The sequence below is a fragment of the Homarus americanus genome, unplaced genomic scaffold, assembly GCF_018991925.1.
Source record: "Homarus americanus isolate GMGI-L3 unplaced genomic scaffold, GMGI_Hamer_2.0 scaffold30108, whole genome shotgun sequence".
Lineage (NCBI taxonomy): Eukaryota > Metazoa > Arthropoda > Malacostraca > Decapoda > Nephropidae > Homarus > Homarus americanus.
This window is the reverse complement of record NW_024748109.1, coordinates 11,701,958-11,726,828: the sequence shown is the minus strand read 5'-3', so window position 1 is coordinate 11,726,828 and position 24,871 is coordinate 11,701,958. Positions and strand designations below refer to the sequence as shown.

The 24,871-nt window shown below is 40.4% G+C and overlaps 1 protein-coding gene across 1 annotated transcript in view; it reads right to left on the bottom strand.

Annotated features, from left to right (window-relative positions):
* Positions 1-12,231, bottom strand: part of LOC121880058 (E3 ubiquitin-protein ligase synoviolin A-like) — a 79,668-nt gene extending 67,437 nt beyond the window's left edge. The window contains 2 exon segments of the mRNA XM_042387063.1: positions 7,762-7,854; positions 11,949-12,231. Coding sequence (XP_042242997.1) covers positions 7,762-7,854; positions 11,949-12,089 — 234 coding nt within the window. The 5' untranslated portion in view covers positions 12,090-12,231.
* Positions 12,232-24,871: the final 12,640 nt, after the last annotated feature.

The following is a 24,871-nucleotide window of genomic DNA, read 5'->3' as shown; positions in this document are numbered from 1 at the left end:
TCAGGAGTCAGGTGGTGAGGTGACATGCCAAGACACTTACACAGCACACACATTAACAGCACTACTAAACCATTGTCTTATAACATTTTACATTATAATTTATTTTTTTAAATTAATTTATTCAAGATGGATCGACTGGGCAACATTTGCATTTAGACAACTGATCAATGAATAAACCAGGGCATATGGAGATGCATTATAACTAATGATGTCACGAAGCTTCGGAACTGCAACAACAACTTCTAAGCAGCCACATACATTATCACAACCAGTACTCAAATGTATAAAGTTAATAACTAAAATTATTATGTCTGGTGCAAAATAAGGGATCTTTATACTCAAATTAATCGCTATCTTACAAAAATTCCAGCAATGCAAGTCATATTCTCTTAAGTCGAGTTAGTGACATCTTATAAGCAAAAAAATTAAACCCTCTGTTTTTCATAATCCTTGAGTGATCATTAATATCCCCTCCTGGATGTCAACACCCCACCTCCCCTCCCAACCAGAGGGAGAAGGGTCCATTGGGGGTAAAAGTGACCGCGCCACCCCCTCCCCAAAGGGTCGCCTCATTGTTTTTATACTGTACCGACTCATTCATGATACAATATTGTTTATTTGTTTTTCATTAATTAGTAAAGAGACTTTACTGTAATAATCTGTGCTTATTAATACCCATACCCTGTATTAGCCCCTTAGTTTTTATATAAATGCGGGGTAGTACATTAATTTTATATAACTCCACCACCCACTGTAACTTTCCATGATCAGTGAGATGTCATGCAGTGATCATGTGGTCCATTCACTGAACACATGATCGGTAACTTTCCTCTTTTTAGACCTTAAGTCAGCTGTAAGGAGCCGGCTACTTTGCCCCCAGTGATCATTCAGTAGTTATTTAATTCTCACGAGAGAAGGACGTCGAACTAAGCTTCACAGATAAGCTCCGTACCTTCTTCTCAGAGTCTTCACTCAACCCGCACGAGAAACAGACGTATTGATAAACAAGCTTCACAGACAAGCTTGCCGTCTGATTCTAACATCCGTAGCTCAATTGAGATAGTTACGGAGATATCCTTTTTGAAAGTGTACACAAACTTTTTTATAATTAATACAGAAAAAGAACATATTGGGTTTCACGACAGAAAACCCAATAAACTTTTTACATGATCTAGCTCCATTAAAAAACACCAGAACCAAAGGTTTAAAAAGAGCTAGTTTAACCCTTCATATACAATATAGTACAGTAATGCCTCCCTGAGCCACAATCCCTCAAACCCGGAACTCTCCGATAGTCGGAATTGAAATTTTCTTGGAAAATCGTTCCCAAAGCCGGAATTTTCAAAAAAAATTCTGGCTTTGGGAAAAATTTTCCGAGGGGCACATTTTCTGGAAAATTCAGAGAAAAATTTTCTGATACCTGGAAAATTCCGGGGATGGGGGAGTTTTTTCCGGGCTTGAGAGATGAAAATCAGGTGCATTTCCTGGAAATTCAGAGAAATTATCCGCTACCCAGAAAATTCTGGGGATGAGGGATATTTTTCGGGTTCGAGAGTCGTCTCGTTACCCGGAAATCTCTCATTCCCGGAAGTGCTCTGCACCAATTGTTCCGGCTGACGGGGATATCACTGTACTGTATAGTACTGTACAATAAAACCTCGATTAACCGGCTTTCGGATTAACCGCCGATCCCATACCCCTAAAAAAAAAAAAAAAAAATTTACGGGAATTAGCCCACCCGGGCACGGGTCACTGACTCACATCGGTGCCTGGGGGGCGATAATGTAATAATAATGATAATAATGATGATAATGATAATAATAATAATAATAATAATAATGATGATAATAAAGAACCATAAAGAAAGGGAAAAATGAAAAAAAAATCAAGAGAAACAATACTGTATACCTGTATGTATGTTGTGTTGTCAATAGTAAGAGGAACAATTGAGACCCTGCAATTGTGTGAAAATGAGGCAGAAAGTCAGATCAGCAACATGGGACTTGGTCACAATTCTCGTGATGCCATACGTTCTTTGACTTTTCCATTTTTTATTCACGGTTTCTGTGCTGGTTCATATTTATTTACAAAAGTGGATAATGTTTTAAAGCAAATTCTATTGAAATATGAATGGCAAATGAACAAAAATGAATAGAGGGACTTAAATGAGGTAGGTTAGGGATAGGTACATTGAAAATGTATGTGTGCTTTCCGTAGACTTTATTTACTATTAACCGACCTTTTGGATTATCCGTCAGTGCCTTCCCCCCCATTTATGGGCGGTTAATCGAGGTTTTACTGTACTATGTATATACCTCAAAGGTAAAAAAATGTCATTCAAGAGATCTTCAGGTCATAAGACCCACTAATCCCCCGACCCAGTAATGAGTGACCTGACATTGCCTCAGGTTAGGTTAGTAATGTGACCCAATAATCTCCCACCCAACCTTCATCACAAGTGTTAAGACATGATTAGTTATGTATTACAGTCAACTGAGTGAAGTGTCTGCTAGTACAATATATACAGTACACAAGAACACTTGCCAGCAGTGCGTAACAGAGACGTGACCGATCGCCCAAGCGACTAACGAGCCGATCAGTGGTGAAGAGGATAAAAGTAACACAGCTCTATTCACGCCCATATCATAAAGAGCTTTTGTTTTTAAATATATTTATTAAACCAAACTTTTAGATAACGTATTCAGGATTATTTGGATAAAGAAATGCTGTGTCTAACGAAATTATAACTGAGTTTACCGACTCCGGTATCAACATTTCTCATGTTCTTTTTTTCATAAAAGAATGGAATTCCCATCACTATATCATATAGAAATATTTCGTTAAAGGATATCTTATTGGAAACGTTTCGTAGAGAATTTATCAAGAGATCATTATGGTACCAAATTCATCTCCCTATCACAATTAGCCACATTTGAGTGTGGGGGAGGGGGGGGGGGGACTGATCACACGACCCTGCCCCCCAAAGGTTGCTTCCTTCAGCACACACCAACACCACCCACACATCACACACAAAAACACCCTCCAACAACCACACATGCACCCCAACACACACACATTCCGACACCACTCACACACCCACCAGCAAGGGAATTAAGACACATATGCGTGTGTGTGACTGTTGAGGAGCGCTTGGCAACACTTATTTCCACTCCAGCTCTCTATTTACCCACACCTTTCTCACTCCACATTTTAAAATGTTATGTAATGTAATGTTGAAGGGATACAGCATTGCTCATTTACACTTATACTTATCACAATCTCCCTAAAAATACTTTAGGTTTCGTGTTTATTCAAGACATCTTCAGGGCATGAGACCCACTAATCCCCCGGCCAAGAAAGTGTGACCTGACATTCCATCAGAAGGGCACTAATATGAGACCACTATTCCCCAACCCTACCTTCACCTGACATCGAGTCAGATCAGGGCAGTTACACGAGACCCACTAATCCCCGTTAGCTCCATGGGAGTGGAAAATACCAGTCTTTGCTGTAACACACAGCTTCATTGATACCCATTGTAAAGGCAGTAATGAGCAGGATGGTTGCCTGCCGCTCGTTTGCTTGTTCGCTGCCCCACTTTGGGGGGAGGGTAGACGGAGGTGAGAAGGTCATTGTAGCCTCGTCGCACACCAGATACTATCCAGCCTTGACCACAGCTGCACTTCCCCAGCGATTCGACTCCAACTCTGGTTGTGTACTCATCTGAGGTTCCTGGGGCTCGTGGGCTGATTCCCCAGTCCTTCACTATTCGGCTGTCAACTCCGGACACCTACTCCAGCTACTACCGCGGCTGCCACATCATTGCCACTTCCTCCACGCCCTATCCACCGTCCATGCCCTGGCATCTCTCCTGTGTGGCAAGGCATCGCCCACCAACGCCGGCGCCACTGCCCTGGACCTTCCCCCTGAGAGCGGACCACCGCGTTAACAGAACATTCCACCGGGCTGCAGCCGTAGGAAATATCTGTACAGTTGGTCCTCATATTACGCGGTCCCGCATTCCGCGTTTCACCGTTAACGCGGTGCCTTGCCAGAACCTAACATTCTTACATTCCGCGGTCGCGAACGCCATTACGCGGAGAGTGTCCGGCGCGACGCTATTTTTAGATTTTCCCCACGCGCCACCCGCCCGCCCGCCTGCCTGCCTCTCCCTCCTCCTCCCTCCGCTTGGGCAAGCGGCGCGGTAAGGTTGCGCAGTGTGTGTCTTTGTTGCGTTATCACTGACGTCATATGACGTATCAGACCTGTGATTGGCCATGCATCCCTACCCTCCTCTGCTGCTAGCTGTAATTGGCTTAAAGTATTATGACGTGTCCACCCGGGGGAGGGAGGGAGGGAGGAAAGACGACGCTTGACCTAGCCGCGGCAGTTTCATCCCTCAAGGCCACTCCGTGAAGTTGACTTTGAGGGATTTGTCAGGGAAGCCCTGACAACTGTAAGTGACAGTGATGATGATTCACCTAGTAATGGTGATTCACCTGAGGGCCAGTAATCTGCCCTCTGCCTCGGAACCAGCCTCCATCCCCGTATGCCGACCCATCTCTTCTACTACCGTAAGTGTTACACAAAATTTTTAGTTTTCTAACCTAACCTTTATTTTTCCTATGTTAACCTTTATCTTTCCTAACCTAACCTCTTCTATATTACTTGTTTTTTCATACCATCATAAAGTTAAGATAAAATTTTTACTACAACATAGTTGTGTGTCGTCAAAAAGTGGAGTTTGGGGATCGGCCTGGACTCCATTTCAATTAATCCCATATGTTATGTTGTTCACTTTACGCGTTCCTCACTTTCCGCGGGACCCTCCGGGTTACATTAACCGCGTAATATGAGGACCAACTGTACTTTGTTTGACTCCCGTATTTGTTTATTTAATATTTGTGAGTGGTGTCAATTATTGTGATTATTTTAGTAGTAAGGAGATGTCAATCTCTAACGGTTGTTTGTTAACCCCTTGGAAACCCATGGTTCTTGACTTTCCTTTTATAAGATTTTGATTAGGCTGGCATTGGATTTATATCCCAAAGTCCAGGCCTTTACACCCATATCATATAGATTTTTAATTTTTAAATATATTTATTTAACCAAACTTTTAGATAAACTATTCTGGATTATTATAGTAAAGAAATTAATTTTCTAACTTAATTAGAACTGTATTTACGGATTCCAGTATTTTAGACTCAAGAAAAACATCCCCAGCACTCGGAAACATTCTCGGGAAGTGAGCTAGTGTGTGTCTGTGCAAGAGGTCTAGTTTAGACACTTGGAAACTTTTCCCAGTAGCAGGAAAAGGTGCTGGGGATAATTAATTTTTCCGGGTTTGAAAAAGTCGCCCCGTTACCAGGAAATCTCTCATCCTCGGAAGTGTTCTGCACCAATTGTTCCATCTAACGGGGATATCACTGTATAATGGTGAACATTAAAAACTAAATAAATAAAAAAAATTCAGTCATAAAATTAAAATATGAAAACATATAAATAAAAAATTGGTGTGCCTTCTTAGTGATTTTATTCATGCCAAATCATAAAAAATATTTCAAAATTCTTGCATTTTCTAGAATTACTGCATACTGTATCAGAATTTTAAGTTTTTTATTTGAAGCAATAATATTTTTTGTCAGGTTTAAGATCATAAAAATGGAGGAAACTGCAGCGGGCCTATTAGTCCACACTAAGCAGCCCCATTTACATCCAACCCATATCACCAGTATATCAGTCCAACCTATATTTAAAGCTTCCCAGTGACCTTGAGTTAATGATAGTGTTTGGTAAATTGTTCCACTCATCCACTACATTATTTCCAAAGCAGTGTTTACCTATCTCCTGCCTAAATTTAAATTTGTCTAATTTAAAACCATTGCTCCGAGTTCGCTTTTGGTTAATAGTTTAAGTACCATTGTTATGCCACCTTTGTTAAAACCCTAAGTTCCATTTATACACCACAATCATATACAGTAGCTTCCCACTCTGTTTCTCAAGGGAGTGCAGACTCATAAGCTTTAATCTGTCTCCATACACAAAGTTCCTTATGCCCGGGATTAGCCTCGTCATCCTCCTCTGAATTCTTTCTAGAGAATTTGATATCCATTCTGTAATATGGTGACCAGAACTCAACCACATAATCCAAGTGAGGTCTCGTATACACTCGATTGATTGATTGTGGTAATTACGTCCCTGGAGACACAACAGCTTAGATCATGTCGCCAAATTAAAATAAAGTCTCAAAAGGCTAGAATAAAATAATGATACGTAAAAACATTTGTACTGTACAGTAATAAATAACGTAGAACTTTCGTAAAAAAAACATTTAAACGTTAATAGATAAAATTCAAAGCTTGTGTAGAAGGCCATTTTCCTCCACGAAGGAGGACATCCCCTCCCACACTACCTACTAAATATTTCCCGGTCATATTTCTCTATAACAACGTTGCTCGCCTGATATTTAGTTTCTCTATTTATATCTCTTAGGCTAAGTATTTTACATTTTTTCACATTAAATTTCATCTACCATTTTTCAGACCATGAGAAAAGTTTGTTTAGATCTTTTTGTAATTTTTTGGAGACCACGTCAGATTTAATCCATGACCTATTTTAGCATCGTCAGCAAATTTACTTATGTTGCTGTCTACTCCTATATCTATGTCATTAAAGTATACTGTATAATAAATAGTAATGGTACCTTGGGGTACCCCACTAAGTGACGTTATTCCAATCAGACTTAGTACAACTAATACTAAATCTCTTGTTTCCTGCCATTTAACCATCCCTAATCCAATTCAGAATATCCCCTCCAATTCCACGAGCCTCCACTTTACATATGCACTAGTCTTTTGTGGCTAACCTTGTCGAAGGCTTTGCTAAAGTCAAGGTAAACCACATAATAGTGTCCTTCATCGACTGATTCGTAAACAGATGAAAAGAATGATAAATTATAATAGATTTGTGAGACATGAACACCCACTAGTAAGGCCATGATGAGAATAATTGATCAACTTGTGTTTCTCGAGGTGATTTCAAACCGAGTTTGAACTATAGCTTCCAATAATTTTTCGACAATTACAAATAAATGCACATACAATGTCTTTCTAAGCATAATAATTGGAAAGTGCTTAACTTTTTAACTGACAACTTTGCATAAATTTTTTAGTGATTGTCATTAATTACAATACAGAATGCCCTTCAAATTTGCAGATTTTTAATTCACGGACCTCGATTATCCACGGATGACACTAATCATGTAAATTCAGAACATGGTAAATATATTGACATACTTTTGTTACACAATGTGTTTCACCAAGTCTTGCTGCTGAGTGAGAAAGATTTGCCAATGTAATGGGACCTACTAATCCAACAGTTGTCATTGCTCCAAACACTGCCAGGCACCTCTCACTCTTCACATTGTCAACCAATAACACAACTTAAACAACAAGGGATCAGATCAAGTCTTTTCTGAATTGGCCACATCTGTGTCCCGTGGCATGGTTCCTCCTTACCCACCTTTGTGAATTGGCCACATCTGTGTCCCGTGGCATGGTTCCTCCTTACCCACCTTTGCTTTCCACAATGTCAATTTGATTTTGTAATCATGGAATGTAATCATGAGTATGATTCCTTTTGTCTTGGAATTGATTACAATTTCTTGGTTTCCCAAAATGATGGAATCAATTATGATTCCAATGATTACGATTACAGTAAAACACGTCTGCTAGGAAGGCTAGAGAAAATAGAAAATCGTACCTCGAACTCTGCTGCCCTTAGAGATCCAAAGAAGACCTTCTTTAGAAACTTTCCAAGAAGAATGACCAACGTGAAGGCAAGTAGATAGATTGCCTGAAATCAAGAAAAAATATAAGAGATACATATACTGTTACATAAGTGATTTGAGAACAATACTGTACTTCCAGTCTTGTCATTTTATAGCTACCCTGTACTACAATAAAGTAGTACAGTACTACTGTATTTATCAATTAATGACATAATTCCTTATTTTGAAATGCAAGACTCAAAGCACTGTAAACTAATAATGGTTTAAACCTATTGCACTTAATATATCTCTATCACACTTGCATGTGTGTCCCCAGGACAATGTGTTTTGACAGAATTTCATGGAGGTATGCATGTTGATGTTACTAGTACTGTACTTATACTAGGCTGGGTCAACTTTAATATGTATTGTCTGACTGACTGATGTACCCATATTATGACTTATTGGCTGGAATTTTCCAAGAAAATTAAATTGTAAAATTGTGGTCTTTATCTATGGCAGTGTAATCAGTCATCCTGCAATGTAAATTCTAAAAGGTTATTGGAGTCAAATACAGAAGACCTGTAAATGTAATTACTTTTGTCAACAAGTGAAGGATTTCATCTACATTTTGTAGGATTTATTCATGCATTTCAATCGTGAACATGAAAATTTCAAAGATACATTTTCATATTTAATGTGAAGGGCAGTTCCTGGTACAGTACAGTTCTCTGCTGTCAAACCCTTTCCTATCACTTGGTGGAATACTGTACAGTACAGTATTCTGGTTTAATTGATTTGAATTTCTTAAAACTAATACAGGTACTGTAGTCCTCATTTTGTGTAAATCTACACATCATGGTTTCAATTTATTAAAATTAATTTGCAATGAACACATTAAATTAATGTACCACCATACTGTAATCAATTATATCAATGATATTTTGTTTCTCCTCAATACCATCAAAAAAATATGAACAAAATGAGAATTTAAAGATGCATCGAGTCATTTTAGTTAATGTGTGACCATGAGAGGGAGAACTTACACACACATCATCATCATTAACGTTTTATGGTTGTTTTCCATGCTTTCAAAGGTTAAACAGATCAACCACCGATTTTACATCAATCACTGGTCCAGAACCTCTGATGGTCTGGAAAGTTTTATGGTGGCAAAATTTCAAATTTACTGCACACCTATAGTGAACAATAGCTACCTGGAACAAGCTCATGAAAGCTAACCTTACTGAGCTGTGTGGTGTTACAGCTATTTTTGAACTCGTAATGTATAAACTCCAAACAGAACCAAATAGCATGTTATTTTCACATACAGTACAGTAATACAATTCTCTTGAAAAGTTTCCCTTCTCTTGACTCTTCTTCCCTTTTTGACAAATTTATGTAATTAATTAAGTTCATAGATGTCCAAAGTCACCCCTAGAACAATCACTAACAGGCACAGCCACTGAATTAACACATGATCAAAGTCACCCCATTTCTGTGGTGACTTCAGACATCTATAAATTTTCTTTTCATAAAAAACCTATGCCGTTTCCTGAATTCCCGTTAACACGTATGAATGGCTCATTAGTTCATGCCCGATTGGGATACTTAATATATACCTATACAGAAAGCTTTTACCATTCAAACTTAAACTACAGCTTAAAAAACCCTGAAACACTGTCCAAAGTCATCCCATCTCACCGTACTGATAATTTTGAGTAGTTTTTGTATGTTTTTACCCCACAATGTTGGTAACTGTGTGTGTGTGTGAGTGTGTCATATCTCCACAATTACTCAATTCCAAAGGACATGAAGGTCAAATTTATATGAAACAGTGAAAAACACTAACTATAAAACTTATTTTCCATATATATATATATATATATATATATATATATATATATATATATATATATATACGTAATTTGACAACATTTTGGTATGACTGAAGCGGTCGTAAGTCTGGGTGGTCGTAAGTCTGGGTGGTCATAAGTCAAGTAGGCCGTAAGTCAGGGAGGAGCTGTATTATTTTTGCCTTTTCGACTCATGACCTGGTCGTCGGGACGGAACCCCTTCGTAAGTCGAGGAGAGAATATATATATGTCTTGAATAAAGACGAAAGCTAAGGTGCTCCGTTGTTTCCCTTTTCCCGTGTGATTTTATCAAGATTTATCTTATCCACGTTTTCATTGTGGATCTACATGATATATATACTGTATAAATAAAAGGAGATAAGAGCAAAAATAAACAATAATACACAATTTATAACATTTTCATCAGAAACTGTTTTGTTTTTTTCTTTTCGACATCACTTAAAGAAATGCACTTTTGATCAATCAAAGTGGGAAATTTGGGGGTAAAAAACAAGCAAAAAAAACTGACCAAACCAAACCCAATGACTCAAATGTCAGTACAGTACTGTAAACAAGTCCAACTTAACCAGAGAAACCAGAAAAACCTGATTTCGCCTCCTACCCAGCTACCCGGGGGTGGGGGGGGGATCCCAGTGTGTAAACCTAACATAACCCAACAAGACAAAAGGAAAACTAAGGAACCTGAAGCATACACTGAGCATCGGCGTCGATCCGGCCCACGGCGGCGGTGTGTTTTGAAATACGTCAATATGATTGGCTGCTTACATCCAGGGATGAGACATCACCGCTGCATTACCAGAGAAGACAAAGCATTGTGCGCCAAGGCACCTAATTATGTACCACACAAAGAATTTGCACAAGAAATGATTATCATGTCAGAACTGACTGATGGAAATATAGTGAGAAAGTAAACATAAAAATAAATAACGTGCCAGAGGTCAGTCGTAAATATTAACCATCATTTATTGTGCAAATGCTTTATTTGGTAGCTTATTAGGTACAGTCTCGTTCAAGATTCTTCGAACACTGCTGAAGACAGCTGGCAACTCAAGGCCGCTTGTTTACTATAGTACGTAGTATAATATAATACGAAACAACAAAGCCCAACCAGTAAATTAAGCAATGGGGAACTAAGTAACCAATCACTGATCACTTTCACATTTATTCATAATTTTTACTATGTACTATAGTAAACAAACGGCGTCGTGTTGCCAGCTGTCTCCAGCAGTGTTCGAAGAATCTTGAACTAGACTGTACCTTGGCGCATAATACTTTGTCTTCTCAATGGTAATGCAGCGGTGACGTCTCATCCCAGGATGTAAGCAGCCAATCATATTGACGTATTTCAAAACACACCGCCGCCCGGGCTTGATCAACGCCAATGCTCAGTGTATGCTTAAGAACCGTTCGGTACGGAAGGCTGCTCTCACATCCACAAAAACTTAAAATTCCACCTTATTATAGTAAGTTCTTTGTTTAATATAACAGGGGGTCTTGGTGGTTGACAAGGAAGTTAGGTAAGGTTAGGCAGGTTTGTTTGGTTAGGTTGGTAAGGTCTTCTAACAATGCTTCTGCTGCTTGTTTTTGTTATCAACTAAGGTTAGGTTAGGTTTAATTTATAATAACCACTTTTTAAAACATTTGCATAAACTATGCCAGTGTTCACTATAAAACAGTGAAATTGCTGCGTTTTTATAATCGTTTTCTATGTAAAATCGGCCACGGGTCAGTCATCAATAATTACCGAAATGATCATCATATCAGTAAACAGTAAAACAAACAAGTTGTCCACGGGTCAGTGGACAATATTAACCTTCATTTTTCCACGTATGTTATTATAAATGAGGTGACATTTACTAGAACCTGACGTAATCAATCAAAGAAACCTACCCCTAACCTTACCTAACTTCCTAGCTGGGGGCAGGCCCAGTCATGGTAAACAGAAAGTACTTAGTAAATCAGAGCGTACTCACGGTAAAATAGCATTAGAAGGAACTTAGCCAGTCAAGGCAAAATATCTACTACCATATGTTGTCTCATATGGCAGGGGGTCCAGGAGGTGGGGGAGGGGGCAGCACCCCCAAGCTAGGAAGTTACGTAAGGTTGGGTAGGATTCTCTGGTTAATTAGGTCAGGTTCTATTAGGTTCTAGTAAATGTCACCATTTTAAAATACTCACTATAATAATGTGAAAAAATTAAACATCCATAAACTTTTTTTGGTGGTAGCAGTTCTCATATATTACCCCAAACCAGCCTCTATTTGAATAATTAAATCACACTGAACTACCATACAGCTACATACCGCCATGCTTGGATTAGATTTAGTGATGTAGACAACGGAAGGATAGAACTGTCTCTTCTGATAATATGCATTCCCAATCACCGCTGCGGTTAGTGCAAAGGAGGCCATAGTTAGGCCCCCTACAGGCATAGGCGCAGGCATGTTGATTAACTTCTCTCGGCGATTAGGATAATGAATAGATGCATAAAGTGTTTCTCTATCCCGCTCCACTATCACTCAGGGCTCCACAACTGATGAGGTGACGAGAACCAAACCTCAACCCAAACAACTGCTGACATTTAGGTACCACATTTTATGGGATATATTTTATTTTAATTTCAATTATTGATCACGTGTGTATATAAAATTAATTTTTATAAATAAATACTGACGTTATTACCAAATAGTTATTTTTTTACTTATTAAAAATACAAAATGAAGAGGATTATAGAAATCGACAAAAGATGTTTCTTTAAGCGAACTGTCTCTTTCTGATTGGCAGCTCAAAATGACGGCGCAAAATATGAAATATAGTTGTGTATTTCTTCATTGCCTATCTTTACCAACTTTTCTGTCGTTTAAGTATCAAAGTCTTAAATTTATAAATGACTATGAGAAAATAAACGAGAATAAAACAGGTTTAGGCAGTCCGTACAGCTTTTCACAATGACACCGTACTCACTTTGCGGAATATGTCCCGGGTTCAGTCCCCAATTGAGTCAGATATAAGAATGGTGTTTCCCTACCAAATATTGGTTATTTTCCGTATACAGTACTGTATACGGTTTCCTCCTGTGCTAACATCGGACAATGAAGGTCTTAACAGCGTAATGCAAAGGCTAATAAGTTGATAAGTGGTGGAAGGGACAAAGAGTAAAATAAAGTTTAATTTACTTTTATCCTCTTCGCCACTGACCGACTCGTTAGCCGTTTGGGCCATCGGTTACGTCTCTGTAACGCACTGTTTGCGAATACTGGGCGTGCATTGGCTCATGAATGTACCTGAACCTGCTCCAGTGCTGGTCAAGTCTGGTCACAATCGATGCCGTCACAACACTCTGGCAGGTTGTTCCACGAGTTCACAAATCCCACTCTGAAAAAGCTGGCATTCACAGTTTTCTGGAATTGTGGCTTATGTACTGAAGTAGTCGTTGTTATAGTATCGTGTGTGATGAGTACTGTACTTTCTTAAGTTTGCGTGTGTTGAAGGTGTGTGTGTTGAAGTATTGTGTGTGTTGAAGAGGTGTTTGTTGAATTACTGTGTTGTTGGACTACTGTGTGTGATGAAGTACTGTGTGTGTTGAAGTACTGTGCGTGTTGAAGTACTGTGTGTGTGTGTGTGTGTGTTGAAGTACTATGTGTGTTGAAGTACTGTGTGTGTTGAAGCACTGTGTGTGTTAGTACTGTGTGTGTTGAAGTACTGTGTGTGTGTGTGTGTGTTGGAAGTACTGTGTGTGTTGATGTACTGTGTGTTGAAGTACTGTGTGTGTTGAAGTACTGTGTGTGTTGAAGTACTGTGTGTGTGTGTGTGTGTGTGTTGAAGTACTATGTGTTGAAGTACTGTGTGTTTAAGAGTAGAGTGTGTGTTGAAGTACTGTGTGTGTGTGTGTGTGTGTGTGTGTTGAAATACTATGTGTGTTGAAGTACTGTGTGTGTTGAAGTACTTGTGTGTTGAAGTACTGTGTGTGTTGAAATTACTGTGTGTGTGTTGAAGTACTGTGTGTGTTGATACTGTGTGTGTGTGTGTGTGTGTGTGTTGAAGTACTGTGTGTGTTGATGTACTGTGTGTGTTGAAGTACTGTGTGTGTTGAAGTACTGTGTGTGTTGAAGTACTGTGTGTGTGTGTGTGTGTGTTGAAGTACTATGTGTGTTGAAGTACTGTGTGTGTTAAGTAAGTGTGTGAAGTACTATGTGTGTGTTGTTCTGTGTGTGTTGAAGTACTGTGTGTGTTGAAGTACTGTGTGTGTTGAAGTACTGTGTGTGTTGAAGTACTGTGTGTGTGTGTGTGTGTGTGTTGAAGTAATATGTGTGTTGATGTACTGTGTGTGTTGAAGTACTGTGTGTGTTGAAGTACTGTGTGTGTTAGTACTGTGTGTGTGTGTGTGTGTGTGTGTTGAAGTACTATGTTGTTGAAGTACTGTGTGTGTTAAAGTAGAGTGTGTGTTGAAGTACTATGTGTGTTGATGTACTGTGTGTGTTTGAAGTACTGTGTATGTTGAAGTACTGTGTGTGTTGAAGTACTGTGTGTGTGTTTGAAGTATTGTGTTGAAGTACTGTGTGTGTGTGTTGAAGTACTATGTGTGTTGATGTACCGTATATGTTGAAGTACTGTGTGTGTTGATACTGTGTGTGTTGAAATTACTATGTGTGTTGAAGTACTCTGTGTGTTAATGTACTGTGTGTGTGTGTTGTGAAGTATTGTGTTGAAGTACTGTGTGTGTTGAAGAACTGTGTGTGTTGAAGTACTATGTGTGTTGAAGTACTCTGTGTGTGTATTACTGTGTGTGTTGAAATGTGTGTTGAAGTACTGTGTGTGTTAGAACTGTGTGTGTGTTGAAGAACTGTATGTGTTGATACTGTGTGTGTGTTAGTGTGTGTTGAAGTACTGTGTGTGTTGTTGAAGTACTGTGTGTTAAAGTACTGTGTGTGTTGAAGTATTGTGTGTGTTAATGTACTGTGTGTGTGTTGAAGTATTGTGTTGAAGTACTGTGTGTGTTGAAGGACTGTGTGTGTTGAAGAACTGTGTGTGTTGAGAACTGTGTGTTGAAGTACTGTGTGTGTTGAAGTACTGTGTGTGTTGAAGTGTGTGTGTGTTAATGTACTGTGTGTGTTGAGTACTGTGTGTGTTGAAGTGTGTGTGTTGAAGAACTGTGTGTGTTGAAGTACTGTGTGTGTTGAAGTACTGTGTGTGTTGAAATGTGTGTGTGTTAATGTACTGTGTGTGTGTTAGTATTGTGTTGAAGTACTGTGTGTGTTGGAAGAACTGTGTGTGTTGAAGAACTGTATGTGTTGAAGAACTGTGTGTGTTGAAGAACTGTTGTGTGTTGAAGTACTGTGTGTGTTGAAGAACTGTGTGTGTTGAAGTTACTGTGTGTGTTGAAAGAACTGTGTGTGTTGAAGTACTGTGTGTGTTGGAAGTACTGTGTGTGTTGAAGTATTGTGTGTGTTGAAGAACTGTGTGTGTTGAAGAACTGTATGTGTTGAAGAACTGTGTGTGTTGAAGAACTGTATGTGTTGAAGAACTGTGTGTGTTGAAGAACTGTGTGTGTTGAAGTACTGTGTGTTGAAGTACTGTGTGTGTTGAAGAACTGTGTGTGTGTGTGTTGAAGTACTGTGTGTGTTGAAGAACTGTGTGTGTTGAAGTACTGTGTGTGTTGAAAGAACTGTGTGTGTTGAAGTTCTGTGTGTTGAAGTACTATGTGTGTTGAAGAACTGTGTGTGTTGAAGTACTGTGTGTGTTGAAGAACTGTGTGTGTTGAAGAAGTACTGTGTGTGTTGAAGAACTGTGTGTGTTGAAGTACTGTGTGTGTTGAGTACTGTGTGTGTTGGAAGTACTGTGTGTGTTGAAGAACTGTGTGTGTTGAAGTACTGTTGTGTGTTGAAGTACTGTGTGTGTTGAAGTGTGTGTGTGTTAATGTGTGTGTGTTGGAAGTATTGTGTTGAGTACTGTGTGTGTTGAAGAACTGTGTGTGTTGAAGAACTGTATGTGTTGAAGAACTGTGTGTTGAAGAAATGTGTGTGTTGAAGTACTGTGTGTGTTGAAGAACTGTGTGTGTTGAAGTACTGTGTGTGTTGAAGAACTGTGTGTGTTGAGAGTACTGTGTGTGTTGAAGTACTGTGTGTGTTGGAAGTATTGTGTGTGTTGAAGAACTGTGTGTGTTGAAGAACTGTATGTGTTGAAGAACTGTGTGTGTTGAAGAACTGTATGTGTTGAAGAACTGTGTGTGTTGAAGAACTGTGTGTGTTGAAATTACTGTGTGTGTTGGAAGTACTGTGTGTGTTGAAGAACTGTGTGTGTTGAAGTACTGTGTGTGTTGAAGAACTGTGTGTGTTGGAAGTACTGTGTGTGTTGAAGAACTGTGTGTGTTGAAGTACTGTGTGTGTTGAAGTACTATGTGTGTTGAAGAACTGTGTGTTGTTGAAGTACTGTGTGTGTTGAAGAACTGTGTGTGTGTTGAAGTACTGTGTGTGTGTTGAAGAACTGTGTGTGTTGAAGTACTGTGTGTGTTGAAGAACTGTGTGTGTTGAAGTACTGTGTGTTGAAGAACTGTGTGTGTTGAAGTACTGTGTGTTGAAGTACTATGTGTGTTGAAGAACTGTGTGTGTTGAAGTACTGTGTGTGTTGAAGAACTGTGTGTGTTGAAGTACTGTGTGTTGAAGAACTGTGTGTGTTGAAGTACTGTGTGTGTTGAAGAACTGTGTGTGTTGAAGTACTGTGTGTGTTGAAGAACTGTGTGTTGAAGTACTGTGTGTTGGAAGTACTATGTGTGTTGAAGAACTGTGTGTGTTAGTACTGTGTGTTGAAGTACTATGTGTGTGTTGAAGTACTGTGTGTGTTAATGTACTGTGTGTGTGTTTGAAGTATTGTGTTGAAGTACTGTGTGTGTTGAAGAACTGTGTGTGTTGAAGAACTGTATGTGTTGAAGTACTGTGTGTGTTGAAGAACTGTGTGTGTTGAAGTACTGTTGTGTGTTGAAGTACTATGTGTGTTGAAATACTCTGTGTGTTAATGTACTGTGTGTGTTGAAGTATTGTGTTGAAGTACTGTGTGTTGAAGTACTGTGTGTGTTGATACTGTGTGTGTTGAAGTACTGTGTGTGTTGAAGAACTGTGTGTGTTGAAGTACTGTGTGTGTTGAAGTACTATGTGTGTGTTGAAGTACTCTGTGTTAATGTACTGTGTGTGTTGGAAATGTGTGTTGAAGTACTGTGTGTGTTGAAGAACTGTGTGTGTTGAAGAACTGTGTATGTGTTGGAAGTACTGTGTGTGTGTTGAGTGTGTGTTGAGTGCTGTGTGTGTGTTGAAGTATTGTGTGTGTTGAAGTACTGTGTGTGTTAGTAGTATTGTGTGTTAATGTACTGTGTGTGTGTTGAGTATTGTGTTGAAGTACTGTGTGTTGAAGAACTGTGTGTGTTGAACTGTATGTGTTAGTACTGTGTGTGTGTTGAAGTATTGTGTTGAAGTACTGTGTGTGTTGAAGTACTGTGTGTTGAGTACTGTGTGTGTTGAAGTATTGTGTGTGTTAATGCTGTGTGTGTTGAGTATTGTGTTGAGTACTGTGTGTGTTGAGTGTGTGTTGAGTGCTGTGTGTGTGTGAAGTATGTGTGTGTTGAAATTACTGTGTGTGTGGTGAAGTGTGTGTTGAAGTACTGTGTGTGTTGGAAATATTGTGTTGGAAGTACTGTGTGTTGAGTATGTGTGTGTGGAAGTGTGTGTGTGTACTGTGTGTGTGTTAGTATTGTGTTGAGTACTGTGTGTTGAAGTGTGTGTTGAAGTACTGTGTGTGTTGAAGTATGTGTGTGTTGAAGTACTGTGTGTGTGTGGTGAGTACTATGTGTGTTGAAGTACTGTGTGTGTTGAAGTACTGTATGTTAAAGAACTGTGTGTGTTGAAGTACAGTACTGTGTGTGTAGAATACAGTATGTGTGTTGAAGTATTATGTGTTGAAGTACTGTGTGTGTTGAAGTATTGTTTGTTGAAGCACATATGTGTGTTGCGAAAATAGACGAGAATATAACAGGTTTAGGCAGTCCGTAAAGCTTTTCACAATGACACCGTACTCACTTTGCGGAATATGTCCCGGGTTCAGTCCAATTGAGTCAGATATGAGAATGGTGTTTCCCTACAAATATTGGTTATTTTCCGTATACAGTACTGTATACGGTTTCCTCCTATGCTAACATCGGACAATGAAGGTCTTAACAGCGTAATGCAAAGGCTAATAAGTTGATAAGTGGTGGAAGGGACAAAGAGTAAAATAAAGTTTAATTTACTTTTATCCTCTTCGCCATGACCGACTCGTTAGCCGTTTGGGCCATCGGTTACGTCTCTGTAACGCACTGTTTGCGAATACTGGGCGTGCATTGGCTCATGAATGTACCTGAACCTGCTCCAGTGCTGGTCAAGTCTGGTCACAATCGATGCCGTCACACCTCTGGCAGGTTGTTCCACGAGTTCACAAATCCCACTCTGAAAAAGCTGGCATTCACAGTTTTCTGGAATTGTGGCTTATGTACTGAAGTAGTCGTTGTTATAGTATTGTAGTGGACGTCTCCCCTACAACTGCGTATCCGCATTCCAATGCCACAGTATCCTAGCAACCAGCCACCTGCTACGTCTTCCCTAGCAACAGAGTCAAGAAACCGGCGAGTTCCCACGGGTTTACTTCCGGCTGCTGTGTATATAAGCTCTGTCTCTCCATTAAGATTCATTCTGGCCTCGGTTCCTGAACACGCAACACCTCCTCCTCCGCCGCTGCCTGGCGGCCCTCGCTTCTCCTCCGCCTGCCTGGCAGTCCTCGCTCCCGCCGGCAGGCATGGCGACCCACCAGCTGTCCTTCTCTAGGCGTCCTCACCAACCAGCTCTTTTATTCTACTCTACGTTCCTGAACACGCAACACCTCCTCCAACAAGCTCCTCGCTGTCAGCTCTCATTCAACCTGGAGACCAGCAACAGGCATCTCCTCCTAACGAAGCTCCTGCACATCTACCTCCTTCAGCCGCGCTACTCACCGAACGTGTCTACTGAGCAGCTCCTCACCACACGGCACACTTATATTATATAAGAAAACCACCACCTAGAGTTTCCATCCATCCCATCCTGAGTGCTAGACACATAATATCACGAAACCCTACAGTATCGTGTGTGATGAAGTACTGTACTTTCTTAAGTTTGCGTGTGTTGAAGTATTGCGTGTGTTGAAGTACTGTGTGTGTTGAAGTACTGTGTTTGTTGGACTACTGTGTGTGATGAAGTACTATGTGTTAGTATTGTTTTTGTTGAAGTACTGTGTTTGATGGAGTACTGTGTGAATACTATGTGTTGAAGTATTGTTTTTGCTGGAAGTACTGTGTTTTGGAGTACTGTGTGTGATGAAGTAGTATGTGTTGAAGTATTGTGTGTGCTGAAGTACTGTGCGTGTTGAAGTACTGTGTTTATCGAAATACTGTGTGTGTCGAAGTACAGTGTGCGTTCAAGTACTGTTTGTCTTGAAGTACTGTGTGTGTTGAAGTACTGTGTGTGTTAAAGTACAGTGTATGTTGAAGGTATTATGTGTGTTGAAATACTGTATGTGTCGAATTACAGTGTGTGTTGAAGAACTGTGTGTGTTGAAGTACTGTGTGTTGAATTACTGTGTGTGTGTGTGTGTGTGTGTGTGTTGAAGTACTATGTGTGTTGAAGTACTGTGTGTGAGGTGTGTGTTGAAATTACTAGTGTGTTGACGTACTGTGTGTGTTGAAATACTGTGTATGTTAAGTACTGTGTGTGTTGAAGTACTGTGTGTGTTGAATTATATGTGTGTGTTGAGTACTGTGTGTTGATGTACCGTGTATGTTGAAGTACTGTGTGTGTTGAAGTACTGTGTGTGTGTGTGTGTTGAAGTACTATGTGTGTTGAAGTACTGTGTGTGTTAAAGTAGAGTGTGTGTTGAAGTACTAAGTGTGTTGACGTACTGTGTGTGTTGAAGTACTGTGTATGTTTAAGTACTGTGTGTGTTGAAGTACTGTGTGTGTTGAATTACTGTGTGTGTGTTGAAGTACTATGTGTATTGATGTACCGTATGTGTTGAAGTACTGTGTGTGTTGAAGTACTGTATTACTTTTTACTTTACTTTTATCCTCTTCGCCACTGATCGGCTTGTTAGCCGCTTGGGCGATCGGTCACGTCTCTTTTCCTTTATATTCTTCACCAAAAGGTCGGCTCGCTAGCCGCCCGGGCGATCGGTCACGTCTCTGTCACGCACTGTTGGCAAATACTGGGCATGCACCGGCTCCTGAATGTACCTGAACCCACTCCAGTGTTGGTCAAGTCTTCTCTTGAAAGAGCTCACACTCGGTGCCGTCACAACACTCTCTGGTAGATTGTTCCAAGAGTTTACAACCCTCACTCCGAAAAAGTTTGCCCTCACGGTTTTCTGGACTTGCGGCTTCTTCAATCTTGAGCTGTGACCCCTTGTGGGGCGAGCGTCCGCCAGCTCCAAGTAAGGACACTCAACTGAGTAGTGCCCCCTGAGATGCTTATAAACCTCAACTAGGTCCCCCCTTGCCCGTCTGTAGTATAAGCTAGGCAAGTTCAGGCGCTCCAATCTCTCAGGGTAGCTGAGATGCCGAAGTGCAGGCACCAGTTTGGTGGCCCTCCTTTGAACATTTTCAACCAACTGACAGTCCCTAGCATATCTCGGGGACCAGATGGGGTGACAGTACTCCAGATGGGGAAGCACTTCACTCCTGAAGATCGTCACGAGGGACGGACCGTCTAGATATCTGAACGACCTTCTTATAAGACCCAATAATTTATTTGCCTGATTTACCTTCTTCTCACAATGGCCCGAGAACTTCAGCTCATTGTCAACATACACACCTAGGTCCTTCTCACACACAGTCTCAACTAGTACATTTTCTTCATCCCGTTGGGACATATGGTACGCCTCCTTACCGTTGGTACGCCCCAGGTGCATCCTCTTACACTTCGTGACATTGAATCTCAGCAGCCATTCCTTCGACCATTCCTGGAGCCCACAGAGGTCCTTCTGCAGCTCTTCACAGTCCGCTTGGTTCTTAATTTCCCGAAATAACTTGGCGTCATCGGCAAACATTTGTATGGAGGAGTGTACAACGTCAGGCATATCATTTATGAAACAAACAAACAACAGCGGGCCCAATACACTACCCTGCGGTACCCCACTTGTTACAGGTACAGATGACGATTTCGTGCCATTAATCACCACACATTGCTTGCGGTCATGTAGAAAGTCTTCTATCCACGCTAGGACATTTCCCCGAATTCCGTACCCTTCCAGTTTGATTTTCAGCCTTTCGTGGGGTACACTGTCGAAAGCCTTGGCAAAATCTAGGTAAATATTGTCGATATTACCACCCCGTTCTAGAATATGGGTCCAAATATCCAATACCTTGAGCAATTGTGTCAAGCAAGAGCGCCCCGGCATAAAACCGTGTTGGCAATCTTTTACAAGGTTGTTTCGTAGTAGATGTTCCATCGCTGCATCTCTGATAATACTCTCAAGTACTTTACATATTATGCTGGTCAGGCTCACCGGTCTATAGTTGTTCGTGGAGTGCCTATCGCCCTTCTTGAAGATAGGACTCACATAAGCCACTTTCCATTCACTGGGGACCATTTGTTCATCCAGGCATTTACAAAACAGAATCTTCAGGGGCTCTGCAAGCTCGTTGCACAGCTCCCTTAGCACTCTAGGATGCACCATGTCAGGTCCAGGACTCTTATGGACCTTTAGCCTGGACAGTTTATTTCTAATACCCTCTTCTGTGAACACAATGTGGGTCAGTGCTGTGTCGAACCGTCTGTCCTCAAACGCAGGAAGGTTAGTTGCATCCTCTCTTGTGAACACTGAGGAAAAGAAGCTGTTCAATGCCTCAGCTTTATCCTGGTCAGAATCTGCGTAACTACCATCTTCAAGCCTCAGGTCTGATACTCCTACTCGCGTTTTCAATTTCGACTTTGCATAGCGGTAAAACGCCTTTGGGTTTGACTTGACCTCGCGTGCAACCAGCCTTTGGAACTCCTTTTCAGCCCTCCTATACTCTATCTTTGCTTGGTTTCTGGCTCTTGCATACATCCTCCTGTCTTGCTCATCGTTTGACCCAACCCACGTCTGTGTGTTGAAGTACTGTGTGTTGAATACTGTGTGTGTTGAAGTACTCTGTGTGTTGAAGTACTATGTGTGTTGAACACTGTGTGTGTTACTGTACTGTGTGTTGAAGTATTGTGTGTTGAAGTACTGTGTGTGTTGAAGTACTGTGTGTGTTGTTGTACTGTGTGTGTCGAAGTATTGTGTGTGTTGGAAGCACTGTGTGTGCTGACGTACTGTGTTGGAGGTATTGTGTGTGAGAATTGTGTGTGTGTGAACTATTGTGTGTTGATGTACTGTGCGTGTTACAGTATTGTGTGTTAAAGCATTGTGTGTTGATGTACTGTGTATTGAAGTACTGTGTGTGTTGAAGTACTGTGTGTGTTGAAGCACTGCGTGTTGAAGCACTGTGTGTGTTGATGTACTGTGTGTATTGGAAATATTGTGTGTTTGTGTGGCTGTGTTTGTTTATGTATTGTGTGTGTTGAGGTACAGTGTGTTGATGTACTGTGGGTGTTGATGTACTGTGTGTGTTGAAGTATTGTGTGTTGATGTTGTTTGTTGAAGTTGTGTTTGTTGATGTACTGGTGTGCTGGTTGTTGATGCACTGTGTGTGCTGAAGTATTGTGTGTGTTGGAAGTTGTGTGTTGAAGTATTGTGTGTGTTGAAGTACTGTGTGTTGAAGTAATGTGTGTTGGTATTGTGTGTTGAGGTGTGTTGAAGATTGTGGTTGATGTACTTTTGTGTTGAGACGGTGTGTGTTGGGTTGTGGTGGTTGTGTTTGGTGTGTGTTGTGTGTGTGGTTTGTGTGTTGAAGCACTGTGTGTTGAGTATTGCGTTTGTTGATGCACTGTGTGTGTTGGAAGTACCTGTGTGTTGAAGCATTGTGTTTGTTGATTGTGTGTGTTGAAGCACTGTGTGTTGGGTTAATGTGTGTGTTGAAGTATTGTGTGTGTTGAAGTATTGTGTGTTGATGCATTTATGTGCTGGAGTACTGTGTGTTGAAGTAGGGTTTGTGGTGAATACTTTGTGTTTGAAGTACTGTGTGTGTTGAAGTATTGTGTGTGTTGATGTGTACTGTGTGTTGGAAGTATTGTGTATGTTGAAGTATTTTGTATGTTGAAGTATTATGTGTTGATGTACTGTAGGGCGGAAAAACACTTTTATTTGAGTTGCAGGCTGCACTTTTCAGGTATGTTTGTATTGCTGTAACAAACACCTGTGCAAAATTTCATGCCATTTCATGCATATTTACTCCTACCGCATCGTGAACGACTTTTGTCAACTTTAGTGTATACCAAAAATTAGGTGTCATTTAATGTTCTAGGATAATGATAATTTACATGGGTGACATCGATTTATCTACATGTTATTTTACAGGTACAACGTATGGAAAAATCATTACAAGTTCATATTGAAATTCTTTTTGTAGCGGAACCTGGCATCATTTTCCTAGACAATAATTGCCTAATATATCCATCTCTGATTTGTATCCAGTCACTTCCAGTGCAAGCTCAGTCATCACTTTATGCTCTCTCGACCGCCTGAGTGTTGTTTGGCTACTTGGGCACCACTAATGGTGTTCTCAAGAATGTCATTAACCTGTAGATGACAGAGAAGCAAATGTAAGGAGTGCTCAGCCTTGGAGTCTATTCCTCCAGTTAATCATGGAATGATAGTTTTTGCTTGCCACTTTAGTTTCCGGAGTCACACCTTTCTCATGTTGACTACAGGAGTGCACATCCTCATTCCCATCTCCATCTTTACCTCCTCAGTATAGTTTAACAAATTTCGTCAACAGCAGCATCAGAATCTTCCTCCTCCTTCAGATCTGCAGTGCATTCTTCCTTTGCTGATTCTCTAATTTTTCTTATCATTGAGACAGCTTTTTCTAACAGTCATAAGCCATCTGCACACATACCAAGAAGAAGTTGATCTGTGGGCGAAGTATGCATTTCTCTGACAGCCTTCTTCACTATCGTCCCTCCTCACTATCTGTGTGTTTATATATAGCAGGGACTGGAATACTGTTCCTTGAGCCGTGTTACGTAAGGGTGTATCTTGATGAAAAACCACATTGGAGCACTGAACTTATTATTGTAATGACAACTTTTCAACTTACGGCTGGGTCTTGATGCTTAAGCATACAGCTGAGGATTCTACTCCATAAGGTGTTCCACCTGACACACAGGAGGACCTGGCTCAATAGCAGCTAAGTCATCTTCAACAATGACTGTATAACTCCTTTACAAATCCTATACAGGTATTTCTGATCCCAGGACAGATCTTTCTCCACTTCATCATTAAACACAGGTCTCCCCTACATTACAGTACAGTAACACAACATTGAGAAATGAAATGAGAAAAGGCTGATAATCAATATAGACATAGCACCATTGTACTGTGTGTGTTGAAGTTTTGTTTTTTGAAGAACTGTGTGTGTTGAAGTAGGGTATGTGTTTTAGTACTGTGTGTGTTGAAGTACTGTGTGTGTTGATGTACTGTGTGTCTTGAAGTACTGTGTGTATTGAAGTACTGTGTGTGTTGAAGTAGGGTGTGGGTTGAAGTATTGTCTGTTGAAGTACTGTGTGTGTTGAAGTACTGTCTGTGTTGAAGAACTGTGTGTGTTGAAGCACGTGTGTTGGGAAGTATTATGTTTTGAAGTAATGTGTGTGTTGAAGTATTGTTTGTTGAAGAACTGTGTGTGTGTGAAGCAGGGTGTGTGTTGAGCAGGTGTGTTAAAGCACTGTGTGTGTTGAAGCACTGTGTGTTTTGGCAATTATGTGTGTTGAAGCACTGTGCGTGTTAATGCACTGTGTGTGTTGAAGTATTGTGTGTTGAAGTACTGTGTGTGATGAAGAACTGTGTGTGTTGAAGTAGGGTGTGTGTTGAAGTACTTCAAATGAAGGTTTTGTGTGTTGAAGGATCTGTGTATGTGGAAGCATTGTTAGTTGATGTTGTGTGTGTGTTAAAAGCATTATGTGTGTTGAAGTAGTTGTGTGTTGAAGTACTGTGCGCAGTTGAAGTACTGTGTGTTTTGAAGTATTATGTGTGTTAAAGCACTGTGTGTATTGAAGCATTATGTGTCTTGAAGTACTGAGTGTGTTGGAGATGT